Source organism: Salvelinus fontinalis, chromosome 11, assembly GCF_029448725.1.
Source record: "Salvelinus fontinalis isolate EN_2023a chromosome 11, ASM2944872v1, whole genome shotgun sequence".
Classification (NCBI taxonomy): Eukaryota; Metazoa; Chordata; class Actinopteri; order Salmoniformes; family Salmonidae; genus Salvelinus; species Salvelinus fontinalis.
Window position 1 is genome coordinate 13,463,723 of NC_074675.1, and position 18,590 is coordinate 13,482,312.

General features: G+C 43.6%; 1 protein-coding gene across 1 annotated transcript; it reads right to left on the reverse strand.

Annotated features, from left to right (window-relative positions):
- Positions 1-16,402: 16,402 nt before the first annotated feature.
- On the reverse strand, positions 16,403-18,551 carry LOC129865078 (bile acid-CoA:amino acid N-acyltransferase-like). Its single transcript, XM_055937550.1, has 3 exons — positions 17,225-18,551; positions 16,794-16,946; positions 16,403-16,622 (listed from the first exon to the last, which is right to left on the reverse strand). The coding sequence occupies exons 1-3, from the start codon at positions 17,265-17,267 to the stop codon at positions 16,519-16,521; spliced, it is 300 nt and encodes a 99-aa protein (XP_055793525.1). The 5' UTR covers positions 17,268-18,551; the 3' UTR covers positions 16,403-16,518.
- Positions 18,552-18,590: the final 39 nt, after the last annotated feature.

An 18,590-nucleotide genomic window follows, 5' to 3' on the forward strand; every position in this document is an offset into this window, starting at 1 on the left:
GTTTTCGCTGTAAAACATTTAAAAAATCGTACATGTTGGCTGGATTCACAAGATGTTTATCTTTCATTTGCTGTATTGGACTTGTTAATGTGTGAAAGTTAAATATTTCAAAAAAATATTTTTTGAATTTCGCGCGCTGCCTTTTCAGTGGAATGTGGGGGGGGGGGGTCCCCGGGGCTAGACAGGTTAAATGCACTTCAATCAGTGTAGATGAAGGGGAGGAGACAGGTTAAAGAAGGATTTTTAAGTCTGGAGATGTTGACACATGGATGGTGAATGTCTGCCATTCAGAGAGTGAATGGACAAGACAAAAGACAGCCAAGCCAACTTGACCCAACTGTGGGAAGCATTGGAGTCAACATGTACCAGCATCCCTGTGGAACGCTTTGCACCTTGTAGAGTCCATTCCCCGACAAATTGAGGCTGTTCTGAGGGCAAAAGGGGATGCAACTCAATATTAGGAAGGTGTTCTTAATGTTTTGTACACTCTGTGTATAGGGAATAGCATGCCATTTCGGACAGCCTATGTATCGCTGACAAATACTACCCAAATTGCACACGACATCCTAATCAGCGAACTGAAGCTTATTGCAAACCCTCTCCTCAATTACCATGGGAATGACGGGTGTGATAACGAGGCAGGAGCGTGAGTGGTGGACGCCTGAACGAGCTAATGATGGATTGATTTGCGTGTTACGAGAGGTGTAATAAGGACATATTGTTTTCTCTGTTGGTGCAGCTGCTCTGGTTTTGCATATCCCTCCCTCCATCTGTCCACACAGCACATAGTTGAGGCCGCCGCTGCCACTTAGCCATGAAAGACTGCAATAACAACAGCAGAAAACGTGAATAGTGGGATCAGTAACAACCTGCCAGGCAGCGAGAGGGGGGAATCTGATCTGAAAAGCACCGTGTGTTAGATTAATAGATTGGCCGTTGCCACCCTGGACAGAGAGAGAGGAGGAATTCAGCCAGAGTCACGGTCGGTGTTGAAACAGCTTGAGGTAGATCTCCTCAGACACTCGTCTTTGAAAGCGTTCCCCTCGGACCGTGTTTAAGAATTCCATTACTGTAGTACAGTTGCAGTTCTGGTAGAATCAGCACAGCTGAGACTACTTCTTCAGTCTAATGTGGAATGACTTGGCATTTGAGAGGGAAACAGAGGGAGACTTTCTATAAACGAGGGCATTTCCATATCTAAAGGACATCCTGTGATCTCACAGTGGAGGCTGGACGGAAGGTCCAGAAATAAAAGCCTATAGAGAAAGGAGAGGAGGAACTCAATTAACTAAGTGACTCATAATACCCAGACAGACTCATAAGAGCGAGTCTGTGTCAAAATGAACGATTACTTCTCAACTAGCTTCTGGCTGACGTCTGTTTGACCCCAGACTACATGAATTCCACAAACTAAATTCAACTCAGAACACTGTTCATAATATCGCCATACCTGATCCTATTATGAATCGCATATCTTCGAGGTCGCCCAATGAAGACTAAGGCAGACAGGGTGTGAGGAAAGACAGACATCAGGTGTCTAATAATAGCGCTGCTTCTCACCATTAGTTCTGCCAACACAGTCTCATGTATACCAGCTCCCAGAAAGTCCCACAGGAAGGGCCAGAGTTAGATTATGGGATCAATCAACGGTTATACTCTCTCCTCCTTCCTTCCCTAAGGTGCACTGTACAAGTCAACTTTAATCTCAACTGCTCCATTTGTTGTCTGTGACCTAGACTGGCTCTGTGTGAGGCCTTCCTGTTGTTTATGACATGTATACACCACACCTGGGTTCAAACACTACTTGAAATAATTTGTAAATACTTCCGCTAGGCTTGAATGAGCTTTCCTGGCCAATAGAGTAGTCACAACAGTGCAAACCCTGACCATCTGTCACTCCAGGCAGGCTAGAGCAAGCACTTAAAGAATTTGAAAGATTTCAAATAGTATCTGAACCCAGGTCTGGTATACAGCACAGTGAACTGTATGGAGAACCCCACCACTCACCCCCTGCCACTGAACAATATTGTCTGTCACAGTGCTAGACACCTCAGCAAGGGGTACAGTATAATAATATCATATGTGCCATCGCAGGTTCTCTCTCTCTAGCTCAATAGGAAAAGCGTATTGGAGTTGAGTTATAAGATTTATACCACTTCCTGTATTTTTGTCTTGCCATTGTCTGTGATAAAGGGTACAGTTACAGGTACAGTTACTAGCAGAGATAATTCTGACCTTCCTATCCAGGGATCTATGGCATATAATTTAGATTTAGGGATTTTGGAGGGTGACAATGGGTCTAGTACAGATGTATGTTACCTTATGTCATGATGTGAACAGTTATCAGGAAAATGTCAAATTTAAAGGACCAATGGCCCTTGCACACTATAATAATTGCCTCCTCCAATGATTCATAATAGCGAATGGACTAGTCTATTTATTTCTGTCCATATTTCAGCTGCTCAAAGTGCTCCATTCACATTGAGAAGCCACAGACATCTGTGTAGCATTACTCAGCGGATGTTACCAGCTACTAAATAAGTTATTCAAATGATGAGAGAGCAGAAAGACTGACCGATTGGCAGATACCACAGTAGGTTTCACCTCATGACCAGAGCTATAGTACAGTGCTTCTCATTCTCTTCCATTATCATAGCTTCCTCTATGCTTGTCAAGTACATGGTTATGGGTCATTACCCTCCCATAAAGCACCATTCAATTCCATTACAATGACTTCTGCCTTCTACTGGATTTGATTACATTTCATCCCTCATTTTACATCTCTGATTTTGTGTTCATTTATTTCTCCTCATCTCCCATCAGCCAACAAGCGCTACTGATGAAGAGTTCTAGTGCTGATGGAGAGTTCTAGTACTGATGGAGAGTTCTACTGCCTTTGTGGCGGAAAATTGACACAATATCAAAGCAAGTGGCCAAAGAGGTAAAACACCACAGTATGAACAGATCAGAACAGCACAGCCAGCTGGGCTCATACTCCTGGAATAGGAACACCTGAAAACACTCTCCTTCAATCCTGAGTGTATCAGTTCCCAGGATCTAACATGGAGCACTCCTGTCTGGAACTCATGTGACCCTGCCGACAGTTTCTACTGGGACAGAAAACAAGTGAACACCCAGGATGTAGTTTGACCTTCCTTTAGACAGGTGGAGGACTTATTAACTCTTCCTCCTCAGAGAGGTTGTAGATGGATACTAGTTTAAAAACACACAACCGAAGCCTCGGAAAGAATGCAGCCGTATTCGTGCCGACCCACCTGGTAAGTTGGAAGCTGAAAATCTGGTATTAAAAGCAGCTGTCCATCTTGTAAAGGGGATTGTTGCTTTAACCTCCGACTAAATTCTCCTATCAGCAATATGCTAATGATTTGGTTGGTGGGTCAAAGGCTTTTGATAATACCTCTGATTACTTTGACACTGAACACCCCTAAAGACGGATGCTGATGAGTTACTAGAGAACCAATCAGAGCCTAGAGAACCTTACGAAGACAACATTCCACACAGACCGATCTATCATAATCTACTTGGCTGTAGCTGACAGTTTAACATGAGGGTGAAGGCAGAAGGTTCCTTTAGGGTGTTTTTAGTTCTGCATCTCGACTCCCGTAATTTGACTGTCATCTTGGATCATGTGGATCATCACCAGGATCTTCAGCTGTTCATTGGGATCTTCTGCCGGAATGTATCAGTTTGTGTCAATGTAGAACAATTCTCAACGGGACATTCCTTCTTCAATCGGCTGGCGGCGGTGGCGAATCGGTCAGTAGTCGTTCCGCTCAAAGCAGCGGATGCCAGTCAGTATTCTAGGGCCATTCTTCCCTGAGCAGATGTCAACTGGGAATGGTCATGTTTCTCCATCACAATCCAAGTGTCAATCAGAGGAATGACCTTTTTTGACCACTGAGGAAATAGTGAACCAGGCATTCTCTCTACATCTGCTTCCACTGTTCATCTCTACTCATTCAACACAGAATAGCTGTCAGTGGTCTGTCTGGCAGCCCAAAGTCTAAGCCCAGTTTGTGTATGTAGAAGTCCAAGCCTTTCGCTACGTAAATGGTAACAATAAGGTATAATGTACACAAAGTCTCAGAGCAAGGGAAAGTCAGTGCCATCCATCTTGGAACATGTAAACGCCTCACATTCCCCCAAAACAATAGCTTCAACATGGATGGAGACCTGAATGGCCCACAGATGAACAACCTCAACGTTATTTGAAATGTCTATCTAGATAGCAAATGAATCAAAATATATAAATAAATGTTGAGTTTAGTCTGACTTTCAACTCAACCAAAGCGGTTTGAGTTTCATAGAAAGTTCAAAGTTCAAGAAAAAACTTTGCATTAGATAAGGTAAACCTCTTAGGATAGGCAACATAAATCAACAAGGGTCAGGCTATCCCAGAGCTTACAACTCCAACAGCCATCCATTTCCAACCACCAACAGACTGCTATAGATGCACAGAAGCCAGTCACCAGGAATAATGCTTTTAACCTCTAACATCCAGCCAAACATGACAAAATGTAACCCACTCCCTAATCAAAACAAAGGAAATTGCATTGTGACCATGCTTTCCCTTCACCAAGGACAGAGTATTTTATCTAGAAATCACATGATCAATGAAGCTATACATTTTCATTTAACCTGGTGACTTCATTTTCCATGAGTAACTGCAGGCAGGGGGCCCTGTGTATTGTGGTCCCTCCCTCCACATGCTGTCTAAATTAGGTAGAAACAAAGACAAATGTATCTGTTTAGAGTGGACTGGCAGGCTAGCACAGAGAAGGGAGGGGAGGGGATATTGGCCACTGTGTCTCGCAGCACTTATGAATTGGCCTTGTGGAAACATCCTGCTGTTTTATATGCTTCCTGGGGTCAGGGGTCAACAGGCGTGCATGACCAATCACAGCCCTAAATCAGGAACTGAATGCATTCTGTCATCAGCACAGTGGAATTCAATTAGGTTTAATTCATTTTAAAGGCCTGCTATCAGCCTCATTGTTACTTTGTTGATGAATGTTATTTTAACAGGCGAAGGCTCTGCTAGGATTGCACGCCTCCCCATGTCAAAAGGAACTGCAGCGAGTGCATTAATGGAGAGAGGAGAAAAGTGACACTTGATTTCCGCTTACCAGTTGCATTCCATAAGCTCTTTTGGTCTATGCCAGCAGACCATTATTTATGTTGGGTCCACAATTCAATCAGGAGGTCCCCTCAGACCAGACCAATCAGCAGCAAAGAGCGCCTCAGACATGTTAATCAATAACTGCATTATTGGTGGGTGGATAGGTTTCTCTGCAGAAGTACTACTTCTGATTGGTGTCTGCATTTTAAACAGGAAGTGAGTTCTCTTGCCTATCCATTGTTACGTCTTTTCAGATTAGGTTTAACATATTCCAGTCTTAACTTTTTGAATTAGAAAGGCATTGCCTTTGTCTCCTCTCATAGTGAAAGAAAAACGGCCCTATAGCTATTTTATTCTGGGCATTTTAAAAATAGCTTAGTAACCAGAAACCCTCCACTGAAAGCCGCTGAAGAAGCAGATACAGCTAAATGAAGAGATAAGTGACCATTTAAACTTACCCATTCCTTTCATTCCAGGCTTTTAAAAATGTAATCCGTAAAGTATGATAATAACAAGTAGTAGGAGTACATAGGTATTTACTGCATATAACAATGTCCTACAATTTCTGGTATTAAATAAGAAAATACCATCAATCAAATACACATTCATTTAATGATACAGTATGTGGATATACTGTAAATCGCTAGACAACTTGCAACTTTTCACAATTTCCAAAAGCGTTCTTACCAGTACATCTTGACGATCTTAGACTTTCCGTATAGCCCGCTGATTGCAATATCTCCCTGACCATATCCTGGAATCACTTACAGATTGCTTGTTTGGTTCTTCATGTTGGAAGTTCAGATATGAGCTCATTCTCTGAGGGAGGGTTGCTGCAGTGTTAAGGCCAGCTCTGCATCATAAGATATATGCTCATTACACCAAACCATCAGGCAGTCAGCAGGCTGGATTAGAAACACATGTGGACAACATGAGGCAAGGCTGGGAGCAAGGTGACGATAAGACATACATATTGGGTAAATAGAAAACAAACAAGAACACCCTCACACTCACAGACCGTTCTCCCACCACAAGCTACGGGTGTGAGGTCGAAACTTTGGCACAAAACAAACAAGTGACACTATGAAAGCGCAGTGTGCTGGGAGCTTTTTTGCTTTGAATCAAGCCATCCTTACCCCCTAGTTTTCCCATTCACTTTCACTCAATTGAAGAGGCATATTTTGAGTATGTTGCTTGAAGCTGCTCCATCTTTTACTACCACGTCCAACAATTGAATTGCACCCAGGACTCTGACCTAACAGTACCAATCAGTTATATTACTCTAACAGTGTGACCGCCCTATTGAGTCCCTCATGTTTTAAATGGGATGACTTCAGGCCAGATCAATATGGCCCAATCCACAGGGGATGAGCCGATGGGATGCCCACCCCTGTGCTCTAATCCCAGAGATGTGTGTGTGTGTGTGTGTGTGTGTGTGTGTGTACATGGCTGTATTAATACCAGCTATTTATTTGGCCCAGCCTCAGAGCGCTGAGGGAGCTGTATCCAAGCCCCTGTCCCTCTGTAGATGAATAGTACTTTGCTAATTACGTGAATGGGTGACCTGGGGACCCGGGCGGGACAGGCTTAGGTAATTCTACCTAGGCTCTGATTGATTCTGTCAACATTAACCTGTGGTTCATATTCCTCCAGCACGCTATGGGCCTTCTTCCTCATTACAGCCCCAGAGAGGACCAAGGTTCATCTGCCATGTGTCCGGCGCTGCGCCAGAGGTCACTTCTTCCATTGCTGCATCTGCAAATGTATGAGAGGTTCCCTGCATGGCATGTGTTGAGTCATGGACACTAGAACCTATTATTACTGTTTTAATGAGTCAGCGTTTTGTAAGGAGTAACAGTGAGATTTGATTCTCGGTATTTCTAGATAAATGGCTCCATATCAGTATCGACAGCGTTAATGGACTCATGGACTTGTTTATGGAGCCGTTACTGGGTCAGGACTCTACGCTTCAAGCCATATACTGGTCCAGATTAATTAACACATTTACTGTTCTGCATAATCAGCATACCGAAGTGTCCTTGAGAGTCACCGCAAAGTTGTAAAGTAATTACTTGAATGTCATAAAGAGAAAGCCTCTAATCTAATCATGATGTGTTTAGGGTTCTGTGTTGATTCCATGTCTGGACTCCATGTCTGGACTATGAGACTGAACACACTGCAGGAGAACCAAAGCCAACGCTCAGGACAAAGAGCAGATGTTCGCTAGATAACCTCTATCTGGGCAATCTTGGCACCCTAACCAGACAAGGATTTCCTGGGTAAACTACAAGTCGGCTGTATTGGGAGGGAATCATGAAGGCCGGGCTGAAGTTGAGCTTTGTGCATATGGACATACACTATGTCTCCCACATATATATCAGTGGGATCAGGAACAGTAAAAGCAAAGGCCTAGAGCTATATGCATATCTTAGTTGATTACGCATCAATCATAGGCCTATTTAACAGATAGGAGAAAACATGATCAAAAGTGTAAAGTCTGTCAGTGATGCCAAGATATATAGTGGCTTCGGAAAGTATTCAGACCCCTTGACCTTTTCCACATTTGTGAAGTTACAGCCTTATTCTAAAAATGATTCAATTGTGTTTTTTTCAAATCAATCTACACACAACACCCCATAATGACAAAGCAAAAACAGGTTTTTAGAACATTTTTTGAAGTTATAATAAAGAATAAGAAAAACAAAATCACAGCTATTTTCAGGTCTCTCCAGAGATGTTGGATCGGGTTCAAAGTATGGGCTCTGGCTGGGCCACTCAAGAACATTCAGAGCCTTGTTCTGAAGCCACTCCTGTGTTGTCTTGGCTGTGTGCTTAGGGTCGTTGTTCTGTTGGAAGATGAACCGGAGCGCTCTGGAGCAGGCTTTCATCAAGGATCTCTCTGTACTTTGCTCCGTTCATCTTTCTCCGATACTGACTAGTCTCCCAGTCCCTGCCGCTGAAAAACATCCCCACAGCATGATGCTGACATCACCATGTTTCACCGTAGGGATGGTGCCAGGTTTCTTCCAGACGTGACACTTGGCATTCAGGCCAAAGAGTTCAATATTAGTTTCATCAGACCAGACAATCTTGTTTCTCATGGTCTGAGAGTCTTCAGGTGACTTTTGGTAAACTCCAAGTGGGCTGTCATGAGCGTTTTACTGAGGAGTGGCTTCCGTCTGGCCACTCTATCATAAAGGCCTGATTGGTGGAGTGCTGCAGAGATGGTTGTCCTTCTGGAAGTTTCTCCCATCTCCACAGAGAAACTCTAAAGCTCTGCCAGAGTGACCATCAGGTTCTCGGTCACCTCCCTGACCAAGGCCCTTCTCCCCCGATTGCTCAGTTTGGCCAGGTGGCCAGCTCTAGGAAGAGTCTTGGTGGTTCAAAACTGCTTCAATTTAAGAATGATAGAGGGCACTGTGTTCTTGACAGCCTTCAATGCTACGGAAATCTGAGCCTCAACACAATCCTGTCTCGGAGCTCTAGCGACAATTCCTTCGACCTCATGGCTTGGTTTTTGCTGTGACATGCACTGTCAACTGTGGAACCTTTTATTGACAGGTGTGCGCCTTTCCAAATCATGTCCAATCAACTGCATTTACCCCAGGTGGACTCCAATCAAGTTGTAGAAACATCTCAAGGATGATCAATGGAAGCAGTATGCACCTGAGCTTAATTTCGAGTCTCATAGCGACGGGTCTGAATACTTGTGTAAATAAGGTATTTCTGTTTTTATTATGGGGGTGTTGTGTGTAGATTGCTGAAGATTTGTATTTATTTAATCCATTTTAGAATAAGGCTGTAATGTAACAAAATTTGGAAAAAGTCAAGGGGTCTGAATACTTTCCGAAGTCACTGTATCTCTCTCTCTCTCTCTTTCTGATACAGAGGGGTTGGGTTAAGTGCAGAAAACACATTTCAGTTGAAGGCATTCAGTTGTACAACTGACTAGGTATCCCCCTTTCTCTTTACCTGTATCCTCTCTCTCTCTCTACATGAATCCTCATGTGGACACATTGATCACCACATCATCTCCCTCCTACTGTGTGTGATGTATTCTCCAGGACACGAATGCTTCAACTCCTCAACCCAGAGCATCTGCAGAGTCCTTATGTGACTCAGTCAACACATCTGTTCCCCTGAAAAACACCATTAACAAGAAAGGAGGGGAAAGAGGGATTCACCAAGCCAACAGCTTTTTACTTTCTACTATGTGATCCAAGTAAACATACTTTCCCCGTTGTGGAATAAAGCCTGGGGTGTGTTAGGTCAAACAATGTTTGTCAGATGGATACCACTTAAAACTCCCATAAGGCACCACTCCCATTAGGCACCACCTGTAACGGCTTTCCTCCTCCTCTTCATCCGAAGAGGAGGAGCAGGGATTCGACCAAAACGCAGCGTGGTTATATGACATGATTTATTTAAGTAAAGACGAAAAAAGACAAAAACACTTTAACAAACTACAAAACAACAAACGACGTAGACGCACCTGAACATAAGAACTTACATGACACGAAGAACGCATGAAACAGGAACAGACTACATAAACCAAACAAACAAACAAACAAACAAACCTAAAACAGTCCCATGTGGCGCAACGTACATAGACACAGACACAGGAGACAACCACCCACAAACAAACAGTGTGAAAACACCTACCTTAATATGGCTCTCAATCAGAGGAAATGAAACCACCTGCCTCTAATTGAGAGCCATATCAGGTCACCCCATTAACCAACATAGAAACACATAACATAGACTACCCACCCAAACTCACGCCCTGACCGTCAAACACATACAAAATAACAGAAAACCGGTCAGAAACGTGACACCACCACCCAACGGTGACCACTAAGGGATGATCTAGGGAGGCTATGTTACATGTGTCTCTTACTGATGAGGTCATTAAGTGGAGACTGTCATACAACTAAGGTCCATCATACTGTAGGTGGACATTCCCCTGAAATACAAATCAGATGGCGTGTTGAAATGGAAGGATAAGCAGTTTGACTAAACGGCTCACAGGATCAGGTTGGCTCCCCGAGGGCCACACGCGTCTTCACAGCTAGTTTCACACTGAACACACTCACACACACACACATAATGACCCTGCTGCCTCTGGTGACTGGCAGCTCAGGGGTGGGTTGGAGCACGTCTGAGGGGAACACACACAGAGACGAATGCGCGAACGCACGCACGCACGCAAGCACACAGGTACTGTATGTGCACACTGATGCACCTAATTTCACGGTTTACTCTGTGAGAAATAAACGCTTGAATTCCCCGTATGTCGAGGCCTAACACTGGGTTCCCTGTATGTGTTGACACAACAGTACGATGCACATTAAAACCATACGAAGATGGCTACAGAGAAAACAGAGCCTGCTGACCACAGATACTATAGTCACTTAAAGGGGCAATCTGCAATTGCTACATCCATTTTTGAACTTATACATTAATGATTAATTCATGTATTGATTACTCCAATGTTCGTAAACAAAGTAATATAAACAAACACTATATAGCCTCAAAACAAAGTTAAAACTGTAATTTTGATATCATGGATGGTCAGTCCTTGCATCCATAGCTCTGTCTATGAATTTGAGAGTGGTTACATTTCTCCAGCCCAAACCCACAGCTAAATGTATTACTGAAACAAGGGCGGGGATTATGCTTTATTATTGTTTCATCTTTACCCTTTTAATGATTCATTCTTAACTAAACAGAGAAAATGCTAGGATGGAAATCTGCGCAATGTTTATTCTCAAGGTGTTTTCCACCAGTCAGCACACCTCATGGAGCCAGTTGTTTACTCATTACTCACAGTTATCTCCTTAGCTTTCCAAGAAAATCACACTAGAGCTTCTCCTTGGACGACAACCAATAGAAAAATCAGTTGTGTGATAAGCGCCTCCATAAAGATGCCAAGCAACAAGGGGAGAGAAACCCTAGCCTGTGATGAACTGGCTGAATGGCAGATACATTTGCACAATGTCCAAAGTGAGAGAGTCTATTAAAAGCAGATTGCTGTAACCACATAACTAATACACTGAGTCTATTGTGGGGACTGGGTAGTAAGGGGCAGTGTGGGCGCGTGATAAGGCTGTTGCTCCTTGGGCATTAACTGTTGGGTGTGTTCAGTAGAGATAAAAAATGTTGGTGTAGAGAGAAACGTGGAGGTAATCTACCAAACTTGTCTAGAAGGCCAGCATCCCTGATTCGCCTCTTCACTGTTGACATTGAGACTGGTGTTTTGCGGGTACTATTTAATGAAGGTGCCAGTTGAGGACTTTTGAGGTGTCTGTTTCTCAAACTAGACACTCTAATGTACTTGTCCTCTTGCTCAGTTGTGCACCGGGGCCTCCCACTCCTCTTTCTATTCTGGTTAGGGCCAGTTTGTGCTGTTCTGTGAAGGGAGTAGTACACAGTGTTGTACGAGATCTTCAGTTTGTTGGCAATTTCTCGCATGGAATAGCCTTCATTTCTCAGAAAAAGAATAGACTGACGAGTTTCAGAAGAAAGTGCTTTGTTTCTGGCCATTTTGAGCCTGTAATCGAACCCACAAATGCTGATGCTCCAGATACTCAACTAGTCTAAAGAAGGCCCGTTTTATTGCTTCTTTAAATCAGAACAACAGTTTTCAGCTGTGCTAACATAATTGCAAAAGCGTTTTTCTTATGATCAATTAAACTTTTAAAATTATGAACTTGGCTTAGCTAACACAACGTGCCATTGGAACACAGGAATGATGATTTCTGATAATGGACCTCTGTATGCCTATGTAGATATTCCATTCAAAATCAGCAATAAATAGTCATTTGCAACATTAACAATGTCTACACTGTATTTCTGATCAATTTGATGTTATTTTAATGGACAGAAAATACGATTTTCTTACATAAACAAGGACATTTCTAATTGACCCCAAACTTTTGAATGGTAGTGTAAATGGGGAAGAAATATTATTAAATCACACACACACACACACACACACACACACACACACACACACACACACACACACACACACACACACACACACACACACACACACACACACACACACACACACACACACACACACACACACGCGCGCGCTGGATGAGCATTTCCCCTTGGGAAGCCAGCACCTGTGGTAGGATTACACCAGGACAAATTGAGTTAAAGACCCTTGCAGTGGGTTGTGTTGAAACAGACCTTACCAGAACTATCATGAGAACCCAGAACCTCTACACAACAATACCAGAACTATCATGAGAACCCAGCACCTCTACGTAACAATACCAGAACTATCATGAGAACCCAGCACCTCTACATAACAATACTAGAACTATCATGAGAACCCAGCACCTCTACATAACAATACCAGAACTCTCATGAGAACCCAGCACCTCTACACAACAATACCAGAACTATCATGAGAACCCAGCACCCCACAGAACAATATCAGAACTCTCATGAGAACCCAGCACCTCTACACAACAATACCAGAACTCTCATGAGAACCCAGCACCTCTACATAACAATACCAGAACTATCATAAGAACCCAGCACCTCTACACAACAATACCAGAACTCTCATGAGAACCCAGCACCTCTACAGAACAATATCAGAACTATCATTACAACCCAGCACCTCTACACAACAATACCAGAACTATCATGAGACCCCAGCACCTCTACACAACAATACCAGAACTATCATGAGAACCCAGCACCTCTGCACAACAATACCAAAACTCTCATGAGAACCCAGCACCTCTACATAACAATACCAGAACTATCATGAGAACCCAGCACCTCTACACAACAATACCAGAACTATCATGAGAACCCAGCACCTCTACAAAACAATACCAGAACTATCATGAGAACCCAGCACCTCTACATAACAATACCAGAACTATCATGAGAACCCAGCACCTCTACACAACAATACCAGAACTCTCATGAGAACCCAGCACCTCTACATAACACTACCAGAACTCCCATGAGAACCCAGCACCTCTACACAACACTACCAGAACTCTCATGAGAACCCAGCACCTCTACACAACAATACCAGAACTCTCATGAGAACCCAGCACCTCTACATAACAATACCAGAACTCTCATTAGAACCCAGCACCTCTACATAACAATACCAGAACTCTCATGAGAACCCAGCACCTCTACACAACAATACCAGAACTATCATGAGAACCCAGCACCTCTACATAACAATACCAGAACTCTCATGAGAACCCAGCACCTCTACACAACAATACCAGAACTATCATGAGAAGCCAGCACCTCTACACAACAATACCAGAACTATCATGAGAACCCAGCACCTCTACACAACACTACCAGAACTCTCATGAGACCCCAGCACCTCTACACAACAATACCAGAACTCTCATGAGAACCCAGCACCTCTACATAACAATACCAGAACTCTCATTAGAACCCAGCACCTCTACACAACACTACCACAACTCTCATGAGAACCCAGCACCTCTACACAACAATACCAGAACTCTCATGAGAACCCAGCACCTCTACACAACAATACCAGAACTATCATGAGAACCCAGCACCTCTACACAACAATACCAGAACTCTCATGAGAACCCAGCACCTCTACACAACAATACCAGAACTATCATGAGAACCCAGCACCTCTCCACAACAATACCAGAACTATCATGAGAACCCAGCACCTCTACATAACAATACCAGAACTATCATGAGAACCCAGCACCTCTACACAACACTACCAGAACTCTCATGAGAACCCAGCACCTCTACACAACAATACCAGAACTCTCATGAGAACCCAGCACCTCCACATAACAATACCAGAACTATCATGAGAACCCAGCACCTCTACACAACAATACCAGAACTATCATGAGACCCCAGCACCCCACAGAACAATATCAGAACTATCATGAGAACCCAGCACCTCTACACAACAATACCAGAACTCTCATGAGAACCCAGCACCTCTACATAACAATACCAGAACTATCATGAGAACCCAGCACCTCTACACAACAATACCAGAACTATCATGAGACCCCAGCACCCCACAGAACAATATCAGAACTATCATGAGAACCCAGCACCTCTACACAACAATACCAGAACTCTCATGAGAACCCAGCACCTCTACACAACAATACTAGATAAGAGCTGTAGGGGGAGTAAGAGAGAACCACCTCATGCCTAAGCCTCATCACTCCCTCCTTGACAACGATCTCCCATCGCTTATCGACTGTGTCAGGGGTGCTATGCACAACAAATTCATTGTGTGGGAACATGGAGCAGAATGTCAGAATTCCAAGAGCTGTGATAAATGTGGCCGCTTCGGTTACTGATTATTATGGGGTTTTGGAGGAGAAGCCTTCCCCAAGAAACCACATCAAAGCGAGCAAGTGCTTGGCAAGAATTAGATTGACAGTCTGCTGTGATACTCAGTTTTAAGGGCAAAAACAGCGACAGAAGCATATATTAACCCAATCAAATGAACGCATGGCATACCTAAATGTGCTAAATAGCTTTTATTTATTTGATCTGTTTTGAGACGTAGTTTTATCTATTCTTGGTGACATGATTCCAAGTAGTGGCAGTGTGTTAATTTAATATCAGGCTGATCTCATGAGTTCATGCAGGCTGTTCAAGTATTGTTTGTTATGGGTTAGGCACTACCCTCCTCATACTGTGTAATTGGCTGTTGGATACACTGAGGCATCCCATTCCCTGACTAACACATAGGAAACTAACACACACTCAAGCACGCAAGCGCACACAACGTTGGCATCATCACCCCTCTCCCCTCTCACTGTCAAAGCCAGGCTCCCTAGCCATTATATATGCTATATCATTCTGTCAAAACTCTATGGATGGACAGGGAAGTATTTCAACCCTCCCTTCCACCTCCCCACTAAAAGTGGGTGGGCCACATTTCTAAAATCCTACCTCACTATCAGCCCCTGGGGAGTAGGGATTCTAGATCTAGTGTTCTGTGGGCTGCCCACTTAACATGGCATGGACCCTAACCAGAGAGTTACAGGATTTGTACGTTGCCATGGTCACTAGGTGGCATCATTATCTGGGTAATAGCCTCACACTGTGCCTGGCTCTATAGCTCATAAACCAGAACCTCTGAACCCAACATCTGGAGTCTCTGACTGCGTCTCTAAAGCCCTCCCCTTCGTCCTCTTCTCTCCCGCCGCCATGTGTGACAATGAGTAATAGAAATGTTTTCTTTTAAAATCGCTTTTATCTATTACTCCCCTTTTTTTTCGGGCTCACAAAATGAACATATTCTTTCAATGGAGTTTCAAAAGGAGGAATTTGGTCCATATGGGCCGTGCTGAGGGGCTGCCAGTGGAATATTTTCCATGGCGGAGCCGGAGCGTGGGTCTGATGCATGGGATACAGGCGCTGGATTACTTCCTCCTCATAATAATAAGGGGGGGGGGGGGGGGGGGCAAGTCACACCATAAGGCTTCCCGAGAAATTAAGGCTGAGGGTATACTCCACTGAGTCTGTAAAGGTTTAATGGCATGGCGGGATGCCAGATTGGGTATTTATTCTTAAACTACTACACAAGGCATTGGTTTAATGGCACGGCGGGATGCCAGATTGGGTATTTAGCCTTCATCACTAGAGAAGGCATTGGTTTAATAGCACGGCAGGTTGCCAAATTGGGATTTTATCCTTCCTCACTAGAGAAGGCATTGGTTTAGTAGCCTACGTAGTCCCAGATCTGTTTGTGCATGACGATGTTTGGGATGACAATGACCATAGGAGCAACACAGCGCAAACAGATCTGGGACCAGGCTATTGGTTTAATATATGAGCAACACATGGAGATGTTTACGCCATCAGTCCCCTTTGCCAGAATGGAGTGATCTGAAGTGAGAATATATGGGTGACATCTAAAAAATTAAAAAGTTATGCAGTTGATAAGAGTTAAAGGCAGCGGTGTTCATTCTCTCCAACTCAGCTGATATCAATAACACTTCATATCACCTCACAGGAGTTTGGAATCCAAACCAGGCTGGCTGGAAGACCGCAACTCAACCGTGACCGAGCAGCCAAGGTCTAACCCAAGGTCTTTAAACAGAAAGGGTTCTCCATAAGGACTTTGATGAAAGGCCGATGTCGACCATCTCCTCTTCTTCCTCCTTGTCATTGGCAGGACATTGACTACTATGACAACTACGAGCAGCACACCAGTCATTTAAGAGACTGTACAATGCTGCCACCTGGTGAATAAAAACAAATCCAACCAATATTGTCTCTCTTTAATTTCAAGAATAGGGCCCTGACAGATAATGAAGCTAGAGAAGCGACAACTATAATGGAGATAGTCCAGGAAGATCTCACAGCTCTGAGGGGACAGAGGGGTCCTGTCTTTGGTACAGGTTCTTCTGAAGGAACTCCAGGATCCTCCTCCATTTGGACTTCCCTCCCCACAACATGATCACTGCAACAACACATCACAGTTTTACAGTAGGGTAAAAATACTAATGGAAAACAATCCCTTTCACAGACTTGTAATGTAATGTGTAATGTCTAGTGATACTATCGACTGAGTCCTTGATCTAGCCGTACAGTAAGTAAGAGCAGATGAGAGATGCTCTGTAAAATCCCTCACCTTTGACCCTGTTCTTGGTGTAAAGCCTAAGGAAGGTGCTGGAGCGGAAGTGAGGGGAGTAGAAAGGTTTGATCAGGTGACCAGCCCCAGGGTAGGACACAGTTGTCCGCAGGTGACCGTTCCCTGCCCTCTCCAACATACTGTACTGCGCATCTGTGCATAGAGGTCAGAGGTCAGGTGATATCTGGGAAAGGCCTTTTAGTGTGCCAACTTATACTGTAATCAATATAGGTCTATGTATGCATTATCAGGTAGTGGCAGGTAGCCTAGTGGTTAACAGTGTTGGGCCATTAACTGAAAGGTTGCTGGTTTGAATCCCTGATGTGACTAGGTGAAAAATATGTCTTGAGCAAGGCACTTAACACTAATTGCTCCTGTATGTTGCTCTGGACAAGAGTGTCTACTAAATAACTCAAATGTGCAGTACTTACATCCTGCAGTGGCACAGTTCTGGTCAGCTTCTCCAATGACCATCAGTAATGGACACTTTAACCTCCTGACCTAGGGGCTGAAAAAAGAGGTCCAAACACATGTCAGTTCCTCACTGTACAAATACATACAGTATAGTGGGCATACAATGCAGTCTGAAAGATACCATCACCTCTACTTTAGGGCCACTCTCAGTGATGGGCTGGATCATGTCTCTCCAGATCAAATGGTTGTTCTCATCAAAGTGCATCTTGTGCATATTTCTAGAGATTTGAGCAAAATACAACTATAATTTCAGTGCATTCCAAATTTGGTCATTTACCATTGCTTTAGAATAGGTTAAAACACACTCACGTGTTGTACTTGTCAGCTATTGACACAAGGGACAATCTGAAAGGGAAAACACACCATACATCTGGGCTGAATTATCAAAACATATGTTGGAAAATAGGGTTGTGTTTACAGAGCACCTGTAAAATAATTGTTTACAGTGTTACAGAGAGAAAAGAAACAGTCAACTATGTAGGGAGAGCTAAGTGAAAATAATTCAGAATTCATACTGGAGCAGAGGCATATCTTATGTAATTTGGTGTGTGTGTGTGTGTGTGTGTGTGTGTGTGTGTGTGTGTGTGTGTGTGTGTGTGTGTACCGGAGTCCTGTTTCACTGCCAGACACTGGCCTTATGATCCACAGTAAACCCATGGACTCTAAGCCCACATAAGAACCGCTGAAACGGATGTCCTCGGCAACTTCACACACGATACAGTACAATAACACAGCTCAGTTGCTTTACTATAGCAATTTGTACAGTTGATAAACAAGTCAAAATACTGTACTGTAAAAAAATATTTTTGCATGAAGTATAACAACCATAAATAGTAACATCTGGCAAAACAACAAGTAGGAACCCAAGCCCAAAAACATAGTTGTTCTTGCCTTTGACCATCCCCGTTTCATCACTGGCATAATGGCCGAACGCATCCCATCAGAGCGCTGAAAGGAACGAAGGGTCATCTTATTTTGGGGGGAAAAACATTCTTCACCACAATCTGTAGTTTCTCATCAATGAGGGCTCTAGTGGGCTCTACCAGGAGCATGGGGCATGGACTCACCCCTGCCATTATGTGTGACCACCAGAAGAGCTAGACATCCTCCCTGCAGGCTAGAGCAGCTAAAATCCTCTACTTCCAAAATAAAAACTGGTTGAGACTGAGGCAAATCCCTCCCCACGTTTTTTGCAAATGTGAGTGAACATTCTATAGCCATATCCCTCATTTGCACATATTCAGAACAAGGTCATATCAAAAGAGGACCATAGTGCTCTCCAAAAGGTATTGTTGGTGCGTAAAACCTGTGAATCCGTCCTGC

Bases quoted from the DNA above. Each gene is read 5' to 3' on its own strand.
- LOC129865078 (XM_055937550.1), bottom strand. From the start codon at position 17,267: ATGGTCATTGGAGAAGCTGACCAGAACTGTGCCACTGCAGGAT. The intron at 16,947-17,224 runs GTAAGTACTGCA...CTCTATGCACAG, and splicing joins GAACTGTGCCACTGCAGGAT to ATGCGCAGTACAGTATGTTG. The intron at 16,623-16,793 runs GTGAGGGATTTT...GTGTTGTTGCAG, and splicing joins CACCAAGAACAGGGTCAAAG to TGATCATGTTGTGGGGAGGG.